Genomic DNA, 26,544 nt, shown 5'->3' with positions numbered 1-26,544 from the left:
CCCGATTTGCAAAAAAGCGCCCCGATTGGCTCGAGGCCGATCCTTAAAATAAAATTTTTTGTATTATATCAGCACAGAGGTATAGCACACGATTCCAAAAGATTTTGTAATAAAACTAACTAAAACTTAATTAAATATATTATTTTTTATTTCCCTTCTATAGGGCCCGAGAGGACAAATACCGCAGGTCGGAATTCAGCCTTGGCAACTCAGCATCCGATCTTGGTCTATAGTATCTTGACTATGGACTTGGAAAACTTTCTTATAAAAATGTTGGAAATGTCATTTCAAATAATTAAAGTTGATGACGACTGAGATATTTTATTGATTTATTTGTTTACATTTTCTCTATAGCACGAATAATTTCATATTTGCTATTATATACAGTGTGAAAATAGAAATGGTTAGTACAGTGTATGCTTCAACACTTCATAAATATATCACAGGGTTGCACCGTTATGACATTGAATACTAATTTATAATCAAAATGGTTCAGTGATTAGTGAAATGTGTGCTCAAGCAAATCATAGACACAGAGATCATCTAACATATACAACATTAATGTATCCAGTTCCCGGAACTACAAATGGCGAAGCAATTCGAAATAAATTTTATCCTGGTCGAGTTGCCTTCGTAACAAATAAAATCGGAGATGAAATAGGCCAGACCGACGTTTTTGCGAATAGGTAAAATAAATATTAAATTAGGCGTTAGTGACACATAAATATTTGCCTATAGCCAGCATAAGTAATGCAATTTCTATTTTATGTACCATAAAAAAGTCTGAAAAACTACCAATGTCGACCTCAGTCTAAAGGCTTAGAATAACGAAAGGCTTGTCAAACCAACGTAAAATGTATCAACATATACATTATTTTCGGAAATTATTTTAAGCAAAGGGGAATAGAACATCCCAGCTTTTCTTTTCACAAAGAAAGAACTATGAAGATATTGACTGTCAAAAAAACACTATCCGATCATTAAAGATAGGTTTTTTTTTTATCTTAGGTTACACGTACACAGTAGAACACAAGAGGCTTAAAGAAAACAAGAAATCATTACCAGATAAATCGCATGGATAGTTGTAGAAGTTGAGTTAAGTGGACGATTATACCAACAACACTATTGTTTTTTGTTTTGATTTATTGTTTTTTTGTTTGTTTTTGTTTTTTGTTTTTTTTTTTGTTTTGTTTTTTTTTTTGTTTTGTTTTGTTTGTTTTTTTGTTTTGGTTTGTTTTTTGTTTGTTTTTTTTTCTTTTGTTTTTTTTTATTTGTGTTATGTGTTTTGGTTTTTTGGTTATTTTTGTAGTTTTTTTTTCTCTTTGTTTTCTTTTCAATTAAAAGTCAGATTTGGAAAAAACGGGTGCGGAAAGTTTAAATACATGACATTCAAGTTATCTTGTTGGGAAATAACAACCAAATTGGAGCAAAAACAAGTTAAGAAATAATTTTTTCCGTCACATTAGTTATATCTCTGCTGAGGATTTTTTATTTCTATGATGAACTTTATCGAATTCTTGTCTTAAGTGGGTTTCGTCTTAATGCAAATGCAAATATTAATGTTCATTATCCTGAAAAATCCACAAACTCTAAATGAAAATTAAGACTGCTGACTTTTCCCTGTGGACGGCTCAGTTATCAACGCTGACTGCCATGAAAAAGGCGAATAACATCCGCATTGTTAGTTCTACAATTTGTTCTTAATCCGTTTGTTGAGCTTGGTCAGTTGTTGATCCCATCCTCCAAATCTGCGCTTTGGCTTAAACATAAATCATCCCAAAATACTTATAGTAGTATGGTAAATACAGTTAATACCTCACAAAATCCGAAATGAGTGTTCTCATAACATTAGCAAAAAAATTCAGTATAGATTCCTCCATTTCTCCCCAAAGTGGAAAAGTCTAACCTCTTTAGAGATTTGTCTTTTAAACTTACTCGCAAACCATGGGCTATTTTTTGTAAAACAGATATGCGAGTATACACATAATTATTTTTGCTTGTCAAAAATGAATGCTTCTACTAATATTGCATTAACCTTCTTTTGGTTAAATGTAAATATGTTACGTACAGTACATTAAAATACTTGGTAAGGTTCACGGCCTAGTTGATTTTTAGATTTCAAACACCTATACCAAGATGTACGCATGCCTGTTGTTTAGACGTCAAAGGAGATGAAATTGTTCATATTCTGAGTGTCAATCGGGTAGCAGAAGGTTCTCCTTTACGCTGAACTTTCTACGATTTTCACAAAACATACAGAATGGATACCAAAGCGAGAAATACAAAAGGAAATTGTTCTCGAACAGATAAGCAAAGAGTAGTGATTGCTGAATTACTACATGTCTCTATGCTGACAGGTTGATCAAATAGATTATTGAATTTGAGATTGACAGGATCTCGACAAAGAATTTCATCAGGCAATCTTGTTATTAAACGTCCCATGGAATTTGTCTCTAAATTCCATCTTGTCACCCATTTTGCAATCCAAGCGTTTTCGCAGGAGCACGTCAGTTGGTTGCTTTCCAACCAAAGGCCACCTTTTATTTGGGGTTCAGAAAATTACGAAAAATTACTCTCCTTTTTCAGTGTATGTGTTAAAAGTTTTTACCTGCGAGGTGTTTGGTGGACGTCGCCGAAAGCGAATTATTAGTCTTAATAGATTGCAAGCCGATAGTTTGCAAGGCGTTTCTCCTCAAATCTAAAGTCAGGGCAGTGCATCCTTCTAGGCCATTTATAAACCCCTCAGGTAAATACCTCACTGCAGTATGCTGTATACATAAAAACATGTTAGTGTTTTTAATATTTGTATAAAAAAAATTTTTTAAACCTAAACGTCTTCTCCTCACCGTGAAGTGAGAAGAGAGAGGAAGTGAGAAATGAGGGAAAAAGGTGGGGGGGGGGCCACCCTCCACCCTTTTCCCTTTCCCTCACTTCTCAACCCATTATTACGCGAATAAAAACAGCCGCATTTTTAAGGCTAGACTACGGTACTATCCAAGCACTTAAAAGTAAAACCAAAACATTCAATACCTTGAAGGAAATGCTGCATTCTGGCAATGTGTGAATTCCAGTGTTAGCGAAAACATCTGGATTTATTGTCTTGAGAAACGATCCAGAGACTTCAATGTCTTTCAACTTAGGTGCTGCGTCAACTGTGGCGATGTAGTTCAATTGGGAGGAAAGAACAGGTCCTCTTACTTCAATATCCAGTTTCCGCAAACCACGCAATCCGCCCAATATCTGGGAAAGATGTGATCCAGGCCACGTCTGCATCTTTATTTGAGTCAGAGAGAAAAGCGAATGCAACGAATCGCTGTCGACGTTTTCGAGCACTGGAACTCCAACTGATTGAAGATTAAGTGTTTGTACTCTGACTAAGCCGGCGAAACTGTCACGGTTGATGCTACGGATGGGATTAAACGAAAGGTCCAAATGCTTGAGTAGAGGCATATATTGCCACAGGAAGCTTGGAACAACGGTGAAGCGATTCCGCGACAGGTCAAGACTTCTTATGCGTCCAAGGCGAATTACTGTGTTGGCTGGGATCTCGTTAATCGTCCGGCAATCCAGTGCATTGTACGATAGATTTAAAGCAATCAAACTTGGTAATGGCAGATGCGGCCAGTTGTTGACACCAGTACTTGCCAGATTCAATTTTTTGACATGTTGAATTTCATGAAACAACTCTTTGAAATTAGCCCTGATGGCATTGTAACTCAAGTCAAGAGATACCAGTCCGTTCAGGTAAGAAAAAACATTGTCGGACAACAAAGTCAATTTGTTGTGCGCCAAGTTCAAGGAAACCAGGTTAGGTGTGTAGGATAGCATCACGGCATCTAAGTGATCGATTTGGTTGTGTGAAACGTCCAGGTTAATTAACGTTGAAGATATAGATGACAGAGAACTGGGGAATTTGGTCAAGTAATTATGGGCGATACCTAACGTCTCGATGACCGTTCCGTCAAAGATGTCGTTGGAAATTGAACGTATTCGGTTATTCGAGAGGTTAACAATGCGCAATCGTCTTAGGTTAGCAAAGAAGCCCATTGGAAGCTGTTCCAGCAAGTTTCCGCTGAAATCAACGCTCTGTAAGCTAGTGGCGCCCGTCAAGGTGTATCGCCCCACATCTTGAATAAGATTGTGTTGCACATCCAGCACTTGCAAATTTTGGCAACTTGTAGACAACATCCGATCAGGCAGCGCTTTGATCTTATTATACCCAAGTAGTAGTCTCTTTAAGCCACCAACGGCAATTACAGATAGGAAATCTGTGTTAGGAAAAATCGCTAGCATGTTATGACTCAAATCGATGGATTTTATATAGAGCCGGTTGGTCTCGAGTTCTCCACCGGATTGGAGACTAGTGATCAAATTGTCTGATAGATTGAGACTTGCCGCCATGAATACATTAGTGCAATTTGATAGGGCATCCCAGCTAAATTCTTGAAGTTTATTGGATTGAAGATCAATCTTGAGTAAGCTAGGAAGTCGTAGAAAGGCGCCGGCTTCCAGTCTGTCGATTTGGTTGTTTGCTAAACTCAGTGTTACGAGTTTTGGTAGGTGATCAAATACAGAATGTTGAATAACTTGAATGCGATTGCTTGCTAGTGCGACGTTAGTGACTGCTTCTAAATAAGGAAAATAAAAACGAGCATTTACATACCGTAAAAATATGAACATTAAATATGAAAAAATCAGTACCCAGATTGTGGAAAGCATGTTTAGGTAGAATGTGGATGCGATTGTGCGATAAACGCACATCTTGAAGTGAACGTAGCTTTGCACCTCTGAAAAACTTGCTATTTAATGCAGCGATCCGGTTTCCCTCTAAACTCAGGTATTGGAGTTTATCAAGATCCATCGTTAAAGTTGGTAATGACACGATGCCATTAGATTCCAACGATAGCCATCGTAGTTGCCGTAAAGATCTCAGCAATTCAACGGGGAACAAAGCCTCCTCAAACACCATGTTCAGTTGTAGTGATTCTAGCGTATCCGCGATATCTACAAACGCATCATCACTGATAGCCTTCAGAGGATTAAAAGACAGGCTAAGTTCGCGAATCTTAACTGAGTGTTGGAAGAGACGTGAAGGCAATTCCTTGATTTGGTTTCCTTTCAAATTCAGAATTTCCAGGCTTTCTGCCCAACCGTAAAACATGTCCTTCGTTACATTTTCAATCATGTTGTAAGCTAGGTTTAGGTGAATCAATTTCGGACAATTTCGAAGCGCAGTGGCTGGGAAGTCTTCTAGATAGTTCAAAACGGTTTAGTCAAACATGTTGAAGCGTGTCAAAGGTTATTTGAAATGAACCAAAGCTTACCTAATCTGTTACTTGCTAAATTCAATTCTTCTAGCTGCAAGCCGAAGCTAGCAAAAGTACCATGAGGTAAATAAGACATACGGTTATTTGCCAAATAAAGGAACCGTAACTTCTTCAGATGATCGAGCGCCGCCGGGTAAGTATTCAATTTGTTCCTATCCAAATCTAGTAGTGTCAGGGTTGATGATAATGAGTGGAACGCCCGTTCGTCAATACTAAACAGCCCATTCCCAGCAAGATACAAGCCCTTCACGTTCGTACCACGAAAGGCCGAATCAGGTATTCGAGGTATTCGGTTATAGTCGAGGTAGAGATCGCGAACGTGAAGACTGCGGTTGAACATTGCTCCTCCTTGCAAGGAACTAATCAAGTTCTCTCCTAGATCTAACTTTTTCAATCGCAGCTTGTAGCCCGGCTCTGTACGAATGGTGTCAATCGGTAATTCACTGATGAAATTTCCGCGCAAATCTAGCCATCGCAAATCACGAAGTTGTTCAACACACTTGCTCGGGAACCTTATTATGCGATTATGCGCAACACTTAGTGTGTGAAGTTGGCGTGGTAAAGTGTCTGTTGGTAGATCGGTTAGTTGATTGCCTAAGTTTTGGTCAATAATAAAACTGGCTGAACTAACTGTTAAAATATACATTTAGCGTTTTACCATCCAAGTTGAGCCAGTTAAGATTCCGAAGCAATGCAAGAGAATGGCCCCAGCCGTCCCATCCTTGATCTTCAATTTACAAAAAATAAAAATCGTAAAATTTTTATTACTAACTTCGAAACCTGGGACATATTTTTTTTATGAAAATTGTTTCATTGCACAATGAAATCCTACTGCGACGTGCATAGCTATACGCGAGGAATATTACTGAATACTCTTAAAAATGAAATAGAAAACACTGAATATTTTCATCTTAGAATTTTAAAACGTGGAATCAGAACGAACACAATGAAAACAAAAACATCCGATCAAAATCTCTAGGAAGTCTCAAAACTAACAATCCAACGATTGTCAACAACGTCAAACACAAAATACAACGGTTTAATGATTAAAGCGGGGATAAAATTTCAATCGCTATCCATTCATACCTGTGCACGAACTTTACGTAAAGGTAACGATAGTATGCAGCAAAAATTACTTTTATTTCGTTGATTACTTTTATTGTTGCTGCTTTAATCGATAACCTTTAGCAATGCGTCCCAATTCTTTAGGCTCAAATGGACCTCATCCATTATTAAAATCGGTTTTAGTTAACTTTTTGAGAAACTTTAGGAAAACCAAATAGGGCACCTGTAGATAGGCTTTATTTTCTGCGTAGCTTGCCATGATACCTATCAAGTAAATAGTATTACAAGTACTAAGAAGTGTACAACATTTTTTTCTGTTGGCTGTCTCTGAGTCTCGAGTAAAATGACTTCTCTCTAACCTCAGTTTATCGCCTTGTTTATACTTCCAGTTGGATACTTCTCGATGTTTTGAGAAATGTTCTACTAGCCTACGTGTGCCAGATATTGGTACTCTTTACCAGTTTGGCCAAATGTTCAATCTAGTAATCTGTATAGGAAACTCGATTCCCAGCTGGTCTTCTACCTCTATGAATGTGAGCATATAACATGCCACATTAACATTAGTTAAGTGTATTTTGTTGTTGTGCTTTGACCCTTTTGCGTAATGAACAGTTGCATAGTTATATTTGATCGATCAATGTCGGAAGTTGTGGGAAGGGAAGGAAAACGAATAGTTTGTTTTGACTAGGAGACGTTTAATGAGCAAAATAATATATTTACCATTGTTTTTCGATCTTTGAAGGGCCATAATGTCATTGTTTCCCAGAAAAAGGGCGTCTAAGCTGGACGATAAGTGAGTCCATAATTGCCCTAGCCCTTCTAGTGACGAAATCTGGTTACTAAAACATTTAAAAAAAAGAAAAATTAAGATATAAAAACAAAAAAAAAAAAAAAAAACAAAAAAAAAAAAAACAAGAAAAAAAAACACTTAAAATGAACAGTTGCTGCCGGATTAGGATTTACATTTTTAAAAAGATAATTGTTTTAAATATTGTTTAATTTAAATTTTATAAAAAAAACTTTTACCTGTGAAAATTAGCCCACACCAGGGCCCGCAGAGTATGTAGCGGACCAACTGGAATCTCATCCAATTCATTATAACTCAGATCCAACGATTTCAGATCGTCTTCCATACCTCTGAAATTGTTTAAAATGGCCATTCATCAAAATTTTCTTAAGATAAGGGCTACGTTTTATGAACTATAGTTTACCTAAATAAATTATCACCAATGTGGCAGATTTTGTTGCTCATAAGACGTAATGATTCGATTTGGATACGGGGAGTAATGGAAGAAGAAATCCTCGAGGGAGAGATAAGCTCAGCGACTTCTAGCCCAGAGCTAACTATGTCCACATGGGAAAGCTTTCCAGATGGCAACGCTGAATTGCGACCACCCGTAACAGAATAGAATGTATAATTCACACAGCACATACATCATAAAGCGATACGGATTTGCAATAACCGTTTAAGATTATGTTAACATAAAAAAAACAATTTTTATCTTTCGATGTAGGCTACTATGGAAATTATTCACAGTAAGAGGACGAAGTCAAAGCAGCTGATATTAAATTAATAGAACAAGGCCCGCAATAAGGTTAACAGGCTAATAATAAATGATGGTTCTCAACCTCAATTCTGGATCATAGTTGTTTTTAGAAAAGGATTTGGAGAAGGAAATTTGAATGATGATTAGAGCTGTCAGCGCTCTCGTACCTGGTAAAAATGCAAACGGGACGCCAACACATGACACGTCGAATGCTTGTTCCATGCTTCCAGACTTCATGACAGTGGACATGTCATCTTCCAGTCTACTCTCTTTCTGTGTTCCAGCATCCGCAGCTAACTCGGATGATGTTCGGTTTTGCAGATCCATTTCCCTCAAATAGTCGTCTCTTTTGACCATGAGTGACGATTGTGACATCTTGCACGAACACATAGGGTTGAAACTGCAAGGAACGACATACTGCGTATTCGCTTTCACGGTCACCGCCAGCAATAGTAAAGAGAGGCAGGGCAACAGCAGCAATGCAATTGATGTCGGTAGAATTAGTTTCTTCATGGGATTAGCGTGAGTATATTCCATGTATGTTTTGTTTTCCTGTATAATTTTAATAATATCTTGGCTGTGAGATGTGTCTGTAGACGGAAATGTGCGTAATAGGCTACCCGTTAATACCATTGTTATAGGTAAAATTGAAACGATTAGTTACAATATTCCTTTCGGAAACTTTCCGTCTCCGACACGGAAAAATGAAAACAATGTTTTCATGACACCATCGCCGTTTAACATATTCCCTACCAACCAATCTCTTCAAAATATAGTAATTAAGGTTACAAAAAAGTGTTTAATTGCTTCTTGAAAAAAAAAGAAAAAAAGTTTATGATACACGCGTAGCCTACGTAAAACAACATGTCCTATCACCAGTAAGCCCCCAAAGACTCACACACCACGTCAAAAGCCCCAAGTCTCTGAACTAAATTTTTTTTAGTTTCATAGAAAAACTTCATGGAGTTAAGTTCTTTTCACACACTTTTGGTTTTTGAAGTTTTCCAACAATTATTTTTGCAACCTGAGAACCTTTGATGAACCTGAGAATGATGGCATGAAAATATAGCTATTTCCCGCGACAGGCATGTTTACATTATAGAGAATGTATCGCTGCAATGCAAGCCCGAGATACTATAGTATTCTATGCGGTTCAGTTTATTTTTGTCACAAGAAAATAAAGATGTAAAAAATAAAAAGTAATATATTTTCCTCTGTTATTCTTCATTCTATGAAGATAGACTTTGGAAAATATAATTATTTTCGACGCAACAGGAGTTACGCAATTACTTCCCCAAAAAAGTGGTTATATAAATATATAGACACGGTAAATAGTATAGATCTAAAATACATACAGTATATTTATTTATATTACGTTTACTCTGCAAAATTCCTCGTTTGCTCAATCTCAAAAAATAAACGTTTGCTCAATAAAATGGTGAAACAATATCAGAAAACTGAAAAGGATAGGCAACTGCCTTATATAACACTGATTCGTCAGTCAGTTTGGCCACGGCATCAACCATGATCAGTAAGGCAAACTCAAGATTAGGAAAATATCCCAACAAAACTTCAAGGATAATAGGGTCATTTGCTCATTTCAATACTAAAATACGAACCCAACACGCCGAGGAAAGAAATTTTCAATGAACGAGGACTTCCACATTCGCAGAGGTTTTTTTAAAAAGGTATGTGGTAGGTGATGGTACGTCATAAGACATTAATTACTAATTGTAGGCCTACATCTATACTGATAAAACTGACCTTCAGGCGTTCGGGGGTTTTTGTCTTTTGCAAACTTCTCAGAATACGATTATGTTGGAATCGCGTAAAAATAGGTCTACTCCTGAAATTATTTCGTTTTCGACGATTTACTAAAAATGTCCATTTAAGGTATTATCCATATTGTGTTTTTTTTTTTAAGCTTTTAGCTCATCAAAATATTAAGCGTCTCGATCGATAAGCATTCGAAAACCCTACCAAATTTCTATCTCCAAAGCGGGATTAATCCCAGTTGTTGAATCTGCTACGATGGTTGGGCTGATGGAGTGAAAAACGAAAACACCGGAAATTTTTCGGAAGTGACATACCTTACATCTGAATCAATCAACTATGTTAATGAGTGAGAAATCGCAAAAATTGTTTAAGAATACATTACATTTTTTTTCTAGGAACACATTATTTTTGTGTAGGTAGGGGAGGGTGGGGCTAGTTGGTACAATTTTTTTAATTTCTTCTCTGGTTTCTTTAATTTTTCATATTTTGACACCTAAAAAAATGTAAAAGAAAGCTCAGATAACCAGCTTTCTCGTGCTATTTTTTAATTTGATCTACGTTGAAGAATTCTTATCGAAATCAACGTTCAAAAAGCTAAAAAAAATTTGCCTACATGCCCCACTAACGGGGTAAGTTGGCAGTGGTAGTGGGGTAAGTTGGCCCCATGTATTTTAAATACGGATTTCAGTGAAATGTTGATGTTGTAAACAAACTAGAATAACATTACAATAAACAAAAATCCTATAGTTATTTTAGAGTGGGAAACTCAGAAATAAGTTGTGATAACTTACATAAAGATTAATAGCCTTAAATGCAAAAAATAAAAAATAATATACATAATTCAGGCAAACATTTCACAGGTGAACATCGTATAAAGAGAAACACTTAAAATTTGCCAAATTTTGGCCCTTAATGCATACCACTGTTCACCATAAGTCATATCTAGCAAAAATTCGACTAACAATTCCCTGACATTTTGACAGGCCATGTACTATACATATGCATGTATAATGCCTATGCCGACATGCCCCATGTTGCAATGTATCAACTTGCCCCAACCCGGGGTTTATTCAAATAAAAATTTTTATTACTCCTTTGTAATTGATTAAAACAAATCCATTGTTACAGTTCGATAGAGGACACAATTTTCTATAAAACTAATATTTTTTAAAAATTATATGCATACCAAGAAAAGATAAAATTGATGAATACCAAGCACGCAACTATTGTGGATTTGACGCAAAAAATTTCGTTATTTTCTATTTCCTAAACTATTTGGGATAAATTCATAAAACTTTGCACAAATGTGCAAACGATAAACATCTTTGACTATGAATTATTTCAATAAAACCTCTTTCACACAATTTGTCTAAATTAAGAATTGCAAACTTGCCCTCCTGCCAACTAGCCCCACTCTCCCCTATAACATTTTTGGAAAATGAGAAGCAGAAATTAAATGAATTCATTGCTGTAATTTTGTACGCTGGTGGCTACGTGTTGGCTATATGAGATCGATAGCTTAAAACTCTTTATGTAGCTTATCTTGACCGGCGTAGGAACGATTGACCCGTTCAACAAATGTCACCTATAGTGGTATCGACCACCCCTTATACCGTTTACTGTTGCCCCCAATTTTAACGCTAACAAATGCTCCCATGTTTTTGTCACTTTACTCTGGGTGGAAGTAATCAAAAGCTAACATAAACTTACTATCCAATAGACTTTCCCAGCAAATCAATAGCTGTCGTTCTTGATGGATTTTTCGGTATGTTAACAAAACCATTTGTTTTGGGGTATATTTCGTGCCTCTGGCAGTTCTTTCAACGACTCCATATCTATGATACTGATTTCTGAAGTTGAATGAAAATTCATTATGTTAACGTTTTGTATTCAAGTTATACTTATCAAAACCATTTCATTAGGCAATAGTGAAGGTTTGATTTTCATTGACCAGTGCGCTAGTAAAATTTAAAAACATAAAGGAACCTTAAATGGAATGTCTTTACATAATATCATTGATAGTCTCTTAAATGACGGGGTTTTACGAATGGATAAAATAGGAGCACATTATATACTGTATCGTCCATTTTTTTTTTCTTGAGCGGTTTATCGAAAGTATGCTAAAAAAACCTCATTGTAATTGAATTTATCGAGTTCTTGTTTGTCATAATAGGGTACTGATAGTGAGTTCCACGTGTGGTCTTTTTCTCACTAGACCGACGATAGTATAGTAAACATATTTTAAATGGTTCCATTACGACCTGAACAATCGGCACAGTGCTTTAAAAATACACGCAAAACGTTAATCAAGTCATTAACAATCCAGTTCCAACGAGACCAATTCTCCAGAATTCCTTTTGCTCAGTATGCTATCTCTCGTTATATTTTATATATAAGAAATATATACATTTCTACGCTAAAATTCCATATTTCGTAACACCCGTCAAATCGACCCTCTCTTGGAAAAAAGACGAAAGTTCACTCTGTCTTCTCTTGCAGATTTCCTCGCAAAACTCATCTGCTTTTGAAAATAACACACAAATCGTCTTACCTTATACCTTGTACTGAATTTTCAAACGTTTGACGACGCTTCCGCCATTTTTGGGGTTTCGCGTTTACAAAAAAGAAGACTTATTCTGGACATTAGGCTAAGTCTTACCCTAGTCAAAGTGTATGAGAACGGCCTTAGAGAGCAAATGCAACCTGTCCTCAATGGGTGCGCAAGTAAAATTCAGTATTTAGCATGCTCGGACGCGCTGGTATGTTATTACCTCCTCAATATGCACCTTTCTTTCCTCGTGCAACGGCTACGGGTGAACCAAGGCGTTACAGTCATTGCCTATCTCAACATTTACTGCTTTAAAAAAAAATTATATTTATGCGACATAATACCTCTTATATTTCTTCGTTTCATTCCATAACACATACATCACTACAAGAAATGTAGTGATGTAATTCTAAATGTTTATAGAATTATTTATAATTAAAGTCAAAGCTGGGAAAATGAAAAAATCTCCCAAAATACCACTTTGCTTAGTTAAATAATAAACCAGTAAATATAACAAGATTTACAAAATATAAAACACATTATATTGCATAAATAAAAATAAGAAGCAAAAAATTAACTATTATTGAGATAGGAAATGACAGCAACTCTTTGTTTCACACAATGCTTTTGCATAGGAAAAAGTCAGAAATGAGAAACAGTATGTAAAAAAAATTCTGTTTGCCCAGTAAAAAAAAAAACTAGTAACCGCCGTTGAGCCTAACTACATTGTGTAACAGGCTAAATATAGAGCTTGTAGTAATACTTAGAAGTAAACAGCGGCAAAGTCGCCATGGCAACCAGATAGGTGCTGGTGCCTACGAAGTCACAATCTTCCAACCAGACAAGGCTGGAAAAATTGCCACAATTTTTTGTCAGCTTGACTTCCATACATTACGTAATCGGATAAGTAGCCTCATTGCTATGAAATAGACCCCTACGAAAAAAAAAAATAAATAAATAAACAAAAAAAAATATGTGCTATCGTCGGCATGTCAGAATTAAATAATCAGTCAACTATAGTAATCCTAACTAATGAATAAGATATTGTCATGTTATGAAATGCTTATGCCATTTCAATGAATTTTATGTCTTCTTTTCCTATCTAGACAAGTAGCCGAGGTCATTCTTTGGTTTTTCCGGAGAAAGTCCTTTTGACAACCTTTACGATTAAATTTGCAATAAACCAACGTTTTACCTTTTCAGCATCCCAACCCCATCCCTACTTGCAAGAGAAAAGTGTGCTTTTTCAAGAGTCTATAACTCTGATCTTGAAGTAAGTAAGGCTTAGTTGTCTTCTCTTACCTTGGTCTAACTTTGGGTAACTTCATTGTTGTTTTAATGAATTGGTTAGATCCACTCTATCTTTGGTCGTGTATTAGCCAATGAGGGGAGGCTGAGCGAGTTGGCTGTTATCCGTTTGCTAGCAGCAACAAATTTAGCCTTCGCTTTTGCTTGAATTGTCACCAGATCCATCGACTCTTTCGACTCTATTCCTTTGTGCCGAATATCCCGTGACAATATTGTCTATACTTGGTTTTAAAATAACTGCTCGATAACAAATTTTTAGGTTACCTTTGAAATCAATGTCAACTCAAATTTTAGAAAATTGAAACAAAGGAATCTAGCATAGTATTTCAATATTTGCTTGAAAGCTATTAGGTTCAACAACTAAATGTGGGTACCCAAATATCGAACTAGCAGAGATCTGCCATTTTCCGTAGCTGTGACTTTTTCTCCCAAGTTTTCAAGAAAAATTGTGTTTCTTTGTCATTACGCATTGCTTGCGTTTACATAAATGAGTAGCATGGGAACAAAGATTCGAACCAACGGCACCAAAGCTATTAATAAAAAACAAAAGGAGGTTATCATAGAAATGAAATTTCTCGCCCTTTAGCCTGTGCCTCTCAGCCAAGTAGATCAAGTTTTCCTAAATGCTGTGTAATTTAACACAAAAAAGAAAACGTATAACGTTTAACACTAAAAACGTATGTACTGCAAACGTTTAGATCAAACGTAATATCGAGGGTTGGTGCACGGCTCCAAGATTTTAAACAAGCATAGCACAATGCAATTACTGTTCAATATAAAAAAGTAAAGTAGATTATCTAATGGATTCTGCCGGAATTCTTTCATCCATTTTACGAAGACGGATGACGTATTTCCTGCGACATGTTTTTTTAACGAATTCATTGCTGTAAAAACTTATCTCGTAAGTTTTAGCATCACTATACGTTCGTGACGTCACTCTTTCTTATGGAGATGAATACGGGCGCAGTTGTTAAGTTCTCCTTGAGGGCAACTTATCATTTTTACACTCTTAAAATACACTCTTTTCTCGTAGACCACATCTTTCACATTTTTATACGGTGAGAATAGAACAGAAACGTTAGCATAAGCTAATCTCATGAAGCGGTTAATAAAACTATTTGCTTTTCCCGAGCAGTCTCACTCATTTGTTTTTCGCCTTAACCTCCCCCCCTACCCGCTCCTTCCTCCTCCTTCCTCCTTCTTCCTCCTCCTTCCTCCTCCTTCCTCCTCCTTCCTCCACTTTTCAGTTTCTATTAATTTCCAATTAGTCTTATGGCTTGGCATGATAATTGGATTCAAAGGTTTTCTGAATTAATTTTACCCGTTATTGACGGAAAATTAGCGCGTTAATCTCGAGGCCTGTTAATCGGTTTCTTGTAATTTTCCCTTCTGTTAACAATAGTTATGGAGCAAAATGAAAAAAAAATTCCTTGAATTATGAAAATCTTTCAATGCGTTAAATGCTTTCACGTCAAGTATAATCCAACCAAAAGACAGCCAACATAGCACATTTTGGGACATTTGAAGGAGTCTAAATGGTGACGCGGCTAGTTGGCAATGCTGTCTGACTTTTTTTTTTTTTTTTTTTTTTAAGAAATAGTTCCTTTGATGCAAATATGTTCGTATATACATGTGTTAATGATCTACGTTTGTCGTGCAATATTGCGCAATGCCAATATGTCGTGTAATTCGTTATCATGGGACGAAAAGTAATTGAAATTTTGAAACTTTTCTTTTGTTCTTCGGTACGAGAATGTCGTTTCCACATTAGTGATTAAGCCTGATTCAAAATGTAGAATAAATGCCGTGTCGACTGTTTTAATCAAAATTTCAAACAAGGTTATAATCATGAGAATGGAAATTAAAATCATTTTAAACGATTCTTGTTTTATTTTATGCGCTGTCAATGCTTGCCGTAGTCGCAATCAAATTTTGCATTTCGTAAAATCATCAAAAGTAATTGGGATTTGATCGCCGATCCGATCAATCCTGCGATCATTTTATGCGCGCCACCTAGCAGTAAAAATAGAACCTCTTCTAAATTTAGTTGACATTTAGATTGGTTCGTGCAATGCAATGGTAAGAAAATGTCGTCGGAAAAATGACCGGTAAAAAGTTGATCGACTACCAAATCATTGACAAATGATTCGATCGCCGATCACACGTAAAAATCCGTTGATCGGATTATCGAAGAAGGCCGTTAACGGTCAAAATCAACAGTAACAAATAGCAAAATGCGGCAAAATGACTGATGATGGGTTTCAACTATTGTTGAAATTTTTTCCAGATAGGGTCTACGCATTTTTCCGGCATAACTAAAGGAGCCATATAGCCATGTGGCATGCCTAGTGTTCTTGCTCCATAAGAATGCGTATCTCTGGTGCAGTCACAGACTAAGAGGGTAAAGACTACGAACTGGGATAGGGTTGAGAGGAATGGTCAAGGACATGGTCGTCCTATGCCGTATGGTGGCGCGTCGATCAGATGATCTGAAAAGAATTATTTTTCCTCGTCTCCCTGCCGACTTGAGTCTTCACACACCGTAAGTTTGTTATTTAACTACTTAATATTCCAACAATGTTTTTTTTTGTAAATAGAGCTTAGATATTCCCCATTTAGTATTAATTATTTCATATTTTTATGTGTTGTCTACACATGGTCCATAAAATACTTTATTACACCCCCTTTTTCCCATTTTCAGATGGGAAAAAAGGGGTGGGAAAAAGGGAAAAAGGGGGTGGGAAAAAGGGAAAAAGGGGGTGTAATAAAGTATTTTATGGACCATGTGTAGACAACACATAAAAATATGAAATAATTAATACTAAATGGGGAATATCTAAGCTCTATTTACAAAAAAAAACATTGTTGGAATGTTAAGTAGTTTAATTACAAACTTACGGTGTGTGAAGACTCAAGTCGGCAGGGAGACGAGGAAAAATAATTCTTTTCAGATCATCTGATCGACGCGCCACCATACGGCATAGGACGTGCATGTCTTCAAGGGGTTTATAGCAGATCGTAGTCTTTACCTCTTAGTCTGTGGTGCAGTGCCAAATTTTTTTTTTGGGGGGGGAGGGAGGGGGAGAAATTTCAAAGAAAGACGTCCAGAAAAAATACCCTAGATTCTATGGGTCTGAAATCAAAAATCAAATCAAATAAATAAATTCTTCTTAGAAAAGAAAAAAATGTCTATATATATACTGTATATATAGAAAGAGGAAGAAAAAAATAAGAGAAATAAAAAATATTAATAATAACAATTAACTGAATACTTCTGTAGTTTATGCAAGTGGTTGGCGAAATTTGGGATAAGAGCTTCATTTTAACTTAAGGAAATGAATTTATGAGGCTATGGGCGTGGTAGTTTGAACGAAGGAAAAAGAATCCGAATTGCCTAGATTAAAGGCTTCGAAAGCTACATGGCGATTGACGAGTGTTTTTAGGTTCTAAACACACAAAGAAGAAGAAATCGCTCCAAACGGAAAGAAACGTCAAAGAGCCTTCTTGTTTCAGTCGTGAAAGTGGCTTCACCACTCATTCAAGCACAATGCCTTAAACAGTGAAACAGTGTAGATGCATGGAAAGTCTTCTTAAAACAGTCGTATGGTTTTGTGCCGGACAGTATCCGCTCCTCCCAACATTTTTCTGTTCCTTGGAAGTTAGAAGCACTTTTCGCTTTTTGTACTCCTTCGTACTTGCTCATGCACTCATAGTTCATGGTTTAGGGGAAAAAGCGCAAAAAAGTCAATCTTGAAACTATCGACCTGAAACATGGCCGCTGCCGCGGGTAGCGCTGACTTCCTCCAAATATCACCGATCTGCTTTTGCAGATAGGGCTCGTCCTCGGTCTACCCACGGGTTACTCGTGACCAGCTTACTACCGGAAAGTACTTGCACGAAGGTAAAAAAAAAAAAAAAAAAAAAAAAAAACAAAAAAAAAAAAAACAAGAAAAAAATACATTTTACTTGTGTCTCGCCCGGTATTAAGCTACTCACGAGTAATCCATGGGTAGACTGGGGCCGAGCCCTACTGTCAGATATCTCTTCCTGAAAAGCGACGAACTTCATGAATCTACGAAGGGTTTTTTACTTGAAACTGTCATCTGGTGTTTAGCTCTAGAGTGCCGGGTGCCCTTTTCGCTCACCTAAAAGCAGGAGATGGTGGATGGTGCCCACTTTAGAGCAACTTGGTACGTGTTTCTTTTACTATCATGCTGATACTGTTGGCTTAGATTACCAACTTTCGGTTTTCCCCAAAGAGCATAGGGGAGCGTATCATGCCTGCATTTTTGGCTGCTGTTTGGTCCATTTGAAATTGTTTAAAAGTGTTGTGTAGCTGATGGAGGATGTTACACTAATAGGTATAACATTAATATTATTACATTAATAGATATAAATGAAGCAAACCGTAGGAAAGCAATGAGTAAATCGGAAAATAAATGAAAAGCACGAAAGTTATGTGTTGCAGGACGGTCACCCCAAAAGCCCAATAGGGATTAGCCACCCAGCATATCACTTTGATTTCAGTATGTGTAGAGAAAAGTGTATAGCGAAGGCCTCAGGAAAAAAAAAAAAGGAGGAAAACGAAGTATAGAGCTCCCAAATATAGCTCTGTCGTATTGGTCTCAGGAATGTGAAATATTGGTGACAAAATTCAACAAGATAAATGTGATCCATTAGCGATTCAGGTCTTTTTTGGGTTCTGAAAAATTTCACGATGTAATGGCCAACACTTTTTTTTTTTTTTTTTTTTTTACTAATTTTTTTTCTGTCATGCTTTTTTCAAATTTTTGCATTAGTCTATGCGTCAGAATTTTTTATGGTGCACGTCTGCTGGCTCTAACAAGTGAACAACTCAGTGACATGAATTTGAGTGTGGGCCAAAAAAGGCGGAAAAAGGCCATAGCCTCGAGTATCTCTCAAAGCTTGTTCTCAGTTAAAGCCGATTATGCGTTGTTCTTCCCGTGACTCGCGAATGATAGAGCTGTGAGTTATTTCGGTTGCATTGACTATCTTTAGCCGCTTAAATTTGTACCATGGTTTTCTACAGAAAATTGTGTTAGCTGATAATACTGTGACATCCTTTTGCTATTTCTGCATATTAAATGTTTGGGAGATAGAAAATGACTGTCTTGGTTGAGGGACGCACTTTGGCTCGCAACAAACAAAAACAAAAAAACGTGAAACGAAAGTACAAAACCCTACCTAAAAGGTTGCTTTTCCCGATGTGCGTGCGAACTCAATTGTTACCCATCTTTTGTTTTGTTTTGTTGTTTTTTCCGTTTTTTTTTCCCCCATGAAGTGTTAAGGGCCGTCGCTTACCAAATGGTTTCAGTTGAAAGAAAACACGGGATGTTGCTAGTAAAGAGAGTCGCGACGCCGCCGCCGCGAGAATAGTATAGGCTTATAGCCTACATACAGCATTCCATTGTTCTCAAAGTTATTTTTATTTTGAGTGCTTTTAATCCCCTATTTTTCCAAGTTCCAGTTTCGGTGCTCCCACATCGTTTTCCGCTTTTTTTATTTTCATACACCTTCATCCCTGACTGCTCGTTTCCGTTGTTGAAATGCCAAGCGTACGGAAAGTCTGCTGCTTCAGATTCTGAACTTTGACTTACAATTCAACGATTTTTATTTGAAATTCAAAATCACTCTCGGAGTCTGATAGAAAATAGGAATAAGTTGCCATCACCCTCCCAAATCCTTCTGCGCGCTTACTTCGATTTGCTTTTCTTTCTGATTTTCTCCATTGGCGTGCACTTCACGTAGACGCCTTGTTATCTTCGCATGGAAAAAGTTTCAGAAATAGTTCTCAATGCTTCGTAGAACGTTAAATTTCATTTTACCAACTAGCCTGTGAAGCTGGTACGCAAATAAACACATGGCGTATAGCTTTGTGGTGACATCATGAAAACAAATGTGGAATGGCCACGGTGCATTTAATTAGATTTTTTTTACAACAAATAGTTTATCGAAATTTATCTCGCTTTTATTTATGTGTCAATAATAGTTCAAAGGTTATTCGTTATGTCCAAGAAGAGAATCCTTGCGCAAGTGTTAAAATGTAGTCAGTAAGAATGGCACATAGAATAGGAAAAGATTCGGCTTTCGCAACTCCGATATCCTGCTAAATTTCATCCTCGCTACTTCCAAGTTGACATTCTAATTTTTTTATGAGTTTCTTCTTATACCCTGGAACCTTCATAGCTGTATGCGTCGTATGCAAAAACGGATGATGGAGGGATGGAGCTCTTTCCCGGCCTATTTGTATGACGCATCTCTTCTTCCCGGCGTCTTCCAAAATACGTTAGGACATGATAATCATTTGTCGTTTCTTCATCACTTCTCAGGTCGCTTACGCAGATAAAAGCTTTTCCAGTTTTATAAAAAAAAAGAAAAAAAAAAAAAAAAAATTAGGGAAAGGCCTACACTTACTTCTTCACGTCAAAACAAGAAGAACTTTTACGCTAAACCTATTTATTATCATGACACCCGCTGATGCCATAGCTTGTATTGCTTGCAATTTGATGCATCATTTTTTCCCCGTCTTTCCAGTTATCAACATATGTCACGAAAGTTCCCATTTTGCCTTTCAGCTTGACAGTTTGGTTAGTAACGAAATCGGAAAAAGAGCTCTACGTCATTATTTATATTTACTTTATTTATTTATTTTTTACGCGAGCTATGGAAACTAGCCTAGATCCACCCGCGCTAGTCGCACATTTTCTCTTATGGCACCAAACATCGATTGGATCTGACAACAAGGAAGAGGATACGAACAAGGGTCGGATATGAACCGCACTTTTTCTCAAAATGCCATTACACTAAATTAGAGTACTGTATACATTTTATTTACTTTTTTCTTTGAAACTTATATCGACTAGGTGGTTGTCAATAACAACAACAACAACACAGGGGTCAACATCTTCAACTGACTCAAAATGTGTAGTGGTGGAACAAGAACAAAATGCACTGTAGGTTTCTTTTTGTTGTTGTTTTTTTCAGGAGGCCTGCGGGAATTAGACATTGAATCTGATCTTTTAAAATGATAAGAGAAACTGAAATGGGAATCTACATTTACCCTCATCATTTTCGTTAAGAACGCTTTTTCCATGTTAAAAACGTTTTTGTTTACTTTCTCGTTTTACCTTGGAACTATGCCCTATAATAAACTCTCGAAAATGTGCAATAAACTTTAAAACTTATTACGTCAGCCTTTATTAGCGCTCGGCCCCGCGCTAATCGGGGAGTTTTTTAGTCGATCCGGTGCGGGGATAATCTTAATCGGGGAAGAGATTTCGGTGCTCGGTGCGGTGATATCGGTGATCGGTGCCTTCCCCGATTATCAATGAATAGTGCTCTAAATTGGCAGTTGCCCTACGGCCAACAAGAAAAAAATGTGACCCAAGTCACGTGATTCTCGTTGGCCTATCAGAACTCAAGGTCACTAGTAAGACTAACCCCCTATGGCTGTAGCGGTGCTATCGGTGCAGCACCGATTATAGCACCGTTCTGCACCGAAAAAAGAAATCCCCGCACCGAACTTCCCCGATTCATTTTAATCGGGGAAGCTTAGCGGTGTCCCCGATTAGAATGTGATCGGGGCCGAGCCCTAGCCTTTATAGACGTTTTTTTCTACTAGCCTACTTTTTCCCAGTGCAACTTGGCTTTTCGCCGATATCCTGAGATTTGTCACCTTTCGACCAGCTTTTCGAAAGCTTTCTAAATGTCGATTTTCATGCGCACCAGTCAAGTTATCATATTGAAATTGTAAGAGATGGACCAGATGGTTCATTTATTCTTTTCCATCGTACGCCGTATTTATTCATTTATTATTAAATCACGTGCCTGAGAAACGGAAAATCAACTAAATCAGTAGATTGCACAGTTATTTTATAATAACGAGTGAAAGTCGTCGAATACGTCAACAATCAGCTGCTAATTCAATTAAACGCTTCGCGACATCCCATTATAGCAGCGAAGCGACCTGCAGCACAAGACATTGTCGGATAGGCTATATATGACTTCTTCCTCATGACCCACTCTTCGCAAATAATTTTATATTTTATTTTGGCTATGACGAAAGAGATGCTGATAGGCGTACTAGAGTGCGTTGATGGTAATAAATACCAACAAGAGAAGCCAAACGAAATAATTTCTCAGTTATCCACTAGACACTTATAGTGTAATAATTCAATCGTTAATTAAAGCGGTGCTGTGATTGGTACAGCACATGCGATATTTCAGGCATAATATGCTAACATTTTGTCCATAGAACTATGTCGTAAATGTTGTTCTTTGAAGTCGGCCTGTTAGTCGATCGTATATGCTAGCCTTATGTCAATTCTGGGCTTTGCGTAACATTCCTGACAGTCGCCTTAGGGTGTGTGCTGGTGAATCACTGATTGGTTTAGGGTTACAAGCAAACGGCTTGAATGAGTTTCAGTGCCATTTCTTCAGAAATTATCTTGAGTATATTAATCTGTTTCCGTGGGAGTAACACTTCGTTACAATCCCATTAACTCCACAATTGAATGGAGCGCATGCGCAGTCCATACAAGGGCGCAATCAATTTACCAATTTCTTTTAAACAGAAACTAAAAGACACGCTGGATATCTTTTTGTTCTAAAAAATGTTGCGCGTGCAGTAGTCTGTCCGGCTTGATAACGTTTTGTGGCTCTACTACGTACCACTGCGTGCCTGGTGAGCATCATGACTTTTAGCAACAACAACAAAAATCAGGGAAGGACACGCACGTGGCTGTCGGAAATGGAGCAAACGAGACGAAGGAAACTTAGAGAACCAAAGCCAAGTTTTGCGCTAAAGGATCGCAAATAGACATGATATTTTATACGGGACTTCTAGTGGGGATGAACAGGTGTTGATTTCGTTTTTCTTCTTTCAAAAGACTGGGATCTGGGATAAGTCGACATCAACGATGCTGGCAAAAAAAAAGGAGAGATATGGCTCAGCCCAGAGACGAGCCAGAGACGAGCCTGAGCTGAGTCAATACATACTTGAGCTTTTCAATGGTAGATATGTCTAGAGGGCAAAAGACCAAAAATGATTCGCAAGTTTGAGGCATGAGGCCAGTTTGCACTGCAACATGCAACGCTGCAGCCGCATAACGGTCCCCTTTTGTTCATTAGCTATTCCCGCTCTGGCGAGACTTGTGCACGTCGTCCTAAAGAATTTTTGGCACCAAAGCTGAAACGCCTTATCAAGATGTCACCTTCGGGTTTCTTTATTCCTGCTTGTTTATCTTTTTTTGTTCTTTGCTCGTTGTAAACAGCGTTTCACGAAATCGTTCGCCCGTGGTAGACGACATACATTTTTTTTCTCTCTCGCTTTTTCTATAAACATAGTTGCTGTTAGCCAAAAGTCTTTGTTTCCATGTGACGCAGTAACGAATTGGTTTTCCTACGAACCATGCCTTACCCAAATGGACTGTCAACTATTGTAATGCGATAGCGACAACAGTTGGATTCGAAAATTTGACAATATGTCATTGTGATGGGCCATTGATGATAGAATTTTAAATTTCCGTTCCTTATCAAATATTGCATAGTCCAGCTGTCAGCCGTAAATTAATTAACATTGCATGATAAAAAAAAAAAAGAAAAAATAAAAAAAATATGAAATCATAAAAATCTCCATTCTATAGAGCGAAGTTGTTGAATTAACTATACAAAACTACGCTAAGATTTTCTTTCAATACATGTTCGTTGCTTTTGGTTGATGTTTCCAAGTCAGCGTTCAAAGTTTTTTTTTTTCTTTTTTTTTTTTTTTTTTTTCTTTTTTTTTCTGGGAAGCTTTGCGTACGAGACTGATATAAATGCAGGCGTACGTCAGGTTGTTGCATTCACTCCGTTGTTGTGAGTTACGGTTGAGTTTGGGGATTCAGCAGCACTATAAAGGGAGTGCTTTCCTGCAAAATGGCCTTGTTAGGTCGATACAGGTAGGCTGATCCGCACCCAGCCATGCCATGTGTAACGTGGAGAACAATAGGAAATATTGGGAAAGCGGGAGGGAGACGAAATATACCTTTCGTATCACCTTAGGGTGAGGAAAAACGAAGGTTTTTTTTTGCCGGTAACAGGAGCCACACCTTTTCTTATTTTCCGTTTTGTTGGAGACAAGCTAGCGAATAGTGTATGTCTCCGATGTTGTTACATCCCCTGCCCCACCCTCGAAGGTCCAGTGTTTTTATGTCCTGAAGAAAGATCAACGAACATCACCGAATCGCTGACAATGTTACTATCGATTGGTCGCCAACCCAGCACCAAAGCAAGACGCCTTTCCAAACCAAGTAGCGGTTTTATAGCACGGTGCACAACTGTCTGTACTGCCACTACCTGCCATTTCCAAATCTGTATCCAAAAGGACACAGTGAAATGGGGGAAGAAAAAAAGAAAAGAAAAACATGCAAATGTCGTTTCAAAACTACGCAGGGGCCATTTTCATCGCTTGGACAAAAGCCAAAAACGAACTAGCAGTCGGGTAAGAACTACGACCCTGCTAGGCTTTGAGACATATTACCTCACGGTCTCCCAAAGTCACAGTGGATTTTAGTCGTCCCCCCTTTTATGTTCGAATGCCTGTCAACCAATGCCCATTTGATGAAAGAGGCAAAAAAAATAAATATGTATATAAAAAATTTTAAAAATCAAAAAAACAAAACAAAACAAAAAACAAAAACAAAAAATGTACAGGCAGCGTCCACAAGCTGGCAAATGACGTCAGTATAATGCTCGTCGGACCATATAGCCTGTTTGGCCTTGTACGTATGCCAACGGTGGAAAAGAAGCAACTGAACAAGTAATTAACTGTCAATCCTGTGTGGGAGTTAAAGAGTGGGCAGACCGGCTGGTCGCGTTGTATGCGCATGGTGAAAGAAAGACACTAAATTATGAAAAGACCTGTCGTCTGCCGAGCAAGACATAACAGGAAGGTTTTAGCGTTTACCTTGCCAGATTATCAGGTTTTGGGGATTCGTTTTGCTTACTTGGTTACACAATAATCACGGTTGCTAATATCGTTTTCGTCTGTCTGCGTACAACCAACTTGCAAGTCAGAAGCAAAATGAATCTCACTTTCACGCAAATGTAATAACTGTAAGCATTCAGAACATTAAGAGAAGTGCTCTTGTATATAACAAAGTCCAGAAAATGACAAATTATGTGGAACTGGATTTAGAATAAAATAGGAAAACGTCGCTGCGATTGTTTAAGCTAAAGCAATCCGAATCCGTGCTCCTTCCTTGTTTACTATTCAATTTGAAACACGGTTGATCGATAAAGAATGAATTGCCCTCACGAAACAAAATGGGAAGAAAGCTTCGCGCAAGTGCCTGCTTTGACCAAGTTCAAAGACCTCGATAGGAGACAAGGTAGAAAAAGGCTCTTTCCGAAGTTCGGTAGTACCTCTGCTTGTACTTGTTGCGCATATGCGCGGAAAGCAACCCAAATGGCCCACACAGCCTGTGCATTTTATACTGCAGCCAGTCGTGAGGTGACGCTATGTTAATAAAACACGTCGCTCATTAAATATTACATTTTCAATATCGAGCTTTTGTCATTTGATATTCCATTGTATGCTTCTCCGCGGAAACACGTAAGCTTTGGGCAATAGATAATTAACAACACAGCCAAGCGGAACTAACAGAAACTCAATACTGGCGAGCTTTCTCTTACCACTAACTATCCGGCAATGCTATGAAGTTGTGGACTAATAGCAAATTTTCAATTTCGAGTGCACGACATTTTCATGTACGCGAAATCGTATAGTTGTCTTAATTCGACTCTACAGCATCTTACGCTTGACGTTAAGCTGTAAATTGTAAACGTTATTAACACCGATCTTACCTGATATTCCCTATTGGATGCTGGGCAGAGTCAGTCACGTTACCTTGTTCGAACTTCTCAATAAAATTTGGATGGTACAGTGAGACCCTCAAAATTTTTGCACTACTCCCTCCCTTGTTAGTTCTTTTTTTGTCAGGTACCGGTTGATATTAGCCACCGACAGCTAGTCGTTTGGATAGACACATGGATAGCACCTTCGTTCAGAAAGACGAGAACCATTAAATAGATTTTAAAGCTGGTTGTCTCAAGAATAATGTATATTATTATCGGTCAAAGTTTTGTATTCAGACTACACAGACAGAGACAAGCACGTCTGAACTGAGCGGTTATCGCCTACTAACTGACTGGACTGTGGTGACTCAATGCAGAACGAAGTTACGCAAGCGCACGGTAAGCGCCGAATGCGCACCACACGCATTTACGTGAGCCGCAGAGTTCCGTACACAGGACGGTGGGTTACTCTTTGCTTTTTAAAGGCAGTACTGCAATCGTCTACAATCGTTCGCAAACATACATTAGTCTCATAGTTTGTTGTTGTTTTTTTTTCTTACCTTTCCTTTTTTGGGAAAAGTGTATGTCATTTCCCACCTGTAGGCCTCGTATTCCAACGTTCTTCTTCAAAAGTTAGTTAAGCTATCTCTATGTCATATTTCAATAGTTCCTATGTGATGCGATACGTCGAAGAAATAAAACGGGATCTATCCGATCAATACCATTCCCTGAGTCGGCTGTGCGAACGCTAGCGAATAAAACACCGCTGATAAGTTTCATTTCTCACGTTGAAATTACGATCTGTCTATAAAAAGGTATAAACTAATGCAAACAGCAGATTTCGTAATGACAGATCTAAAATCCCAAAGAGAAATTAAGAATCCCATATGTTTTCGTTTTCATGTTGCCACACCATCGGTTATGTAGCAATTAGGCTAAATCAGTTGGCGTAAGTTGCCCACTGATTCAATCTTCTGATTTAATCGGTTCATCTTCTTATAAGTAGCTACTCTGTTTGACGCTGGAAAGCTATACTATTAAAAAGATCAACGTAAAATCTTATTAGAAAATCTGTTGGGAATCGACCTGACAAAAGGTAACATATAAAAAGAAAAAG

The 26,544-nt window shown here is 37.6% G+C and overlaps 1 protein-coding gene across 4 annotated transcripts; it reads right to left on the bottom strand.

Moving 5' to 3' along the window:
- Positions 1–305: 305 nt before the first annotated feature.
- LOC116927596 (chaoptin) lies at positions 306–25,771 on the bottom strand. 4 transcript variants are annotated; one of them, XM_045177492.1, is made up of 12 exons: positions 25,437–25,771; positions 11,426–11,565; positions 8,107–8,491; positions 7,604–7,772; positions 7,419–7,529; positions 7,113–7,231; positions 5,986–6,054; positions 5,325–5,921; positions 4,702–5,250; positions 3,031–4,628; positions 2,609–2,768; positions 306–2,537 (listed from the first exon to the last, which is right to left on the bottom strand). In XM_045177492.1, exons 3-12 carry the CDS (start codon positions 8,474–8,476, stop codon positions 2,245–2,247), a joined length of 4,035 nt encoding a protein of 1,344 aa, XP_045033427.1. In that variant the 5' UTR covers positions 8,477–8,491; positions 11,426–11,565; positions 25,437–25,771; the 3' UTR covers positions 306–2,244. The 4 variants fall into 4 exon arrangements, with proteins under 4 accessions (XP_045033427.1, XP_045033426.1, XP_045033430.1 ...); XM_045177491.1 differs by lacking the exon at positions 11,426–11,565; XM_045177495.1 differs by lacking the exon at positions 11,426–11,565 and having other exon boundaries at positions 4,702–5,247.
- Between the last annotated feature and the right edge of the window lie 773 nt (positions 25,772–26,544).

Source organism: Daphnia magna, linkage group LG7 (genome assembly GCF_020631705.1).
Source record: "Daphnia magna isolate NIES linkage group LG7, ASM2063170v1.1, whole genome shotgun sequence".
Classification (NCBI taxonomy): Eukaryota; Metazoa; Arthropoda; class Branchiopoda; order Diplostraca; family Daphniidae; genus Daphnia; species Daphnia magna.
The sequence above is the reverse complement of the archived record's forward strand: the minus strand, read 5'-3'. Positions and strand labels throughout refer to the sequence as shown.

Bases quoted from the DNA above. Each gene is read 5' to 3' on its own strand.
- LOC116927596 (XM_045177492.1), bottom strand. From the start codon at position 8,476: ATGGAATATACTCACGCTAATCCCATGAAGAAACTAATTCTACCGACA. The intron at 6,055-7,112 runs GTAAATATATTA...TGTAAATTGAAG, and splicing joins TCAAAGATCGAAAAACAATG to ATCAAGGATGGGACGGCTGG. The intron at 5,922-5,985 runs GTAAAACGCTAA...ACCAAAACTTAG, and splicing joins TAACTGGCTCAACTTGGATG to GCAATCAACTAACCGATCTA.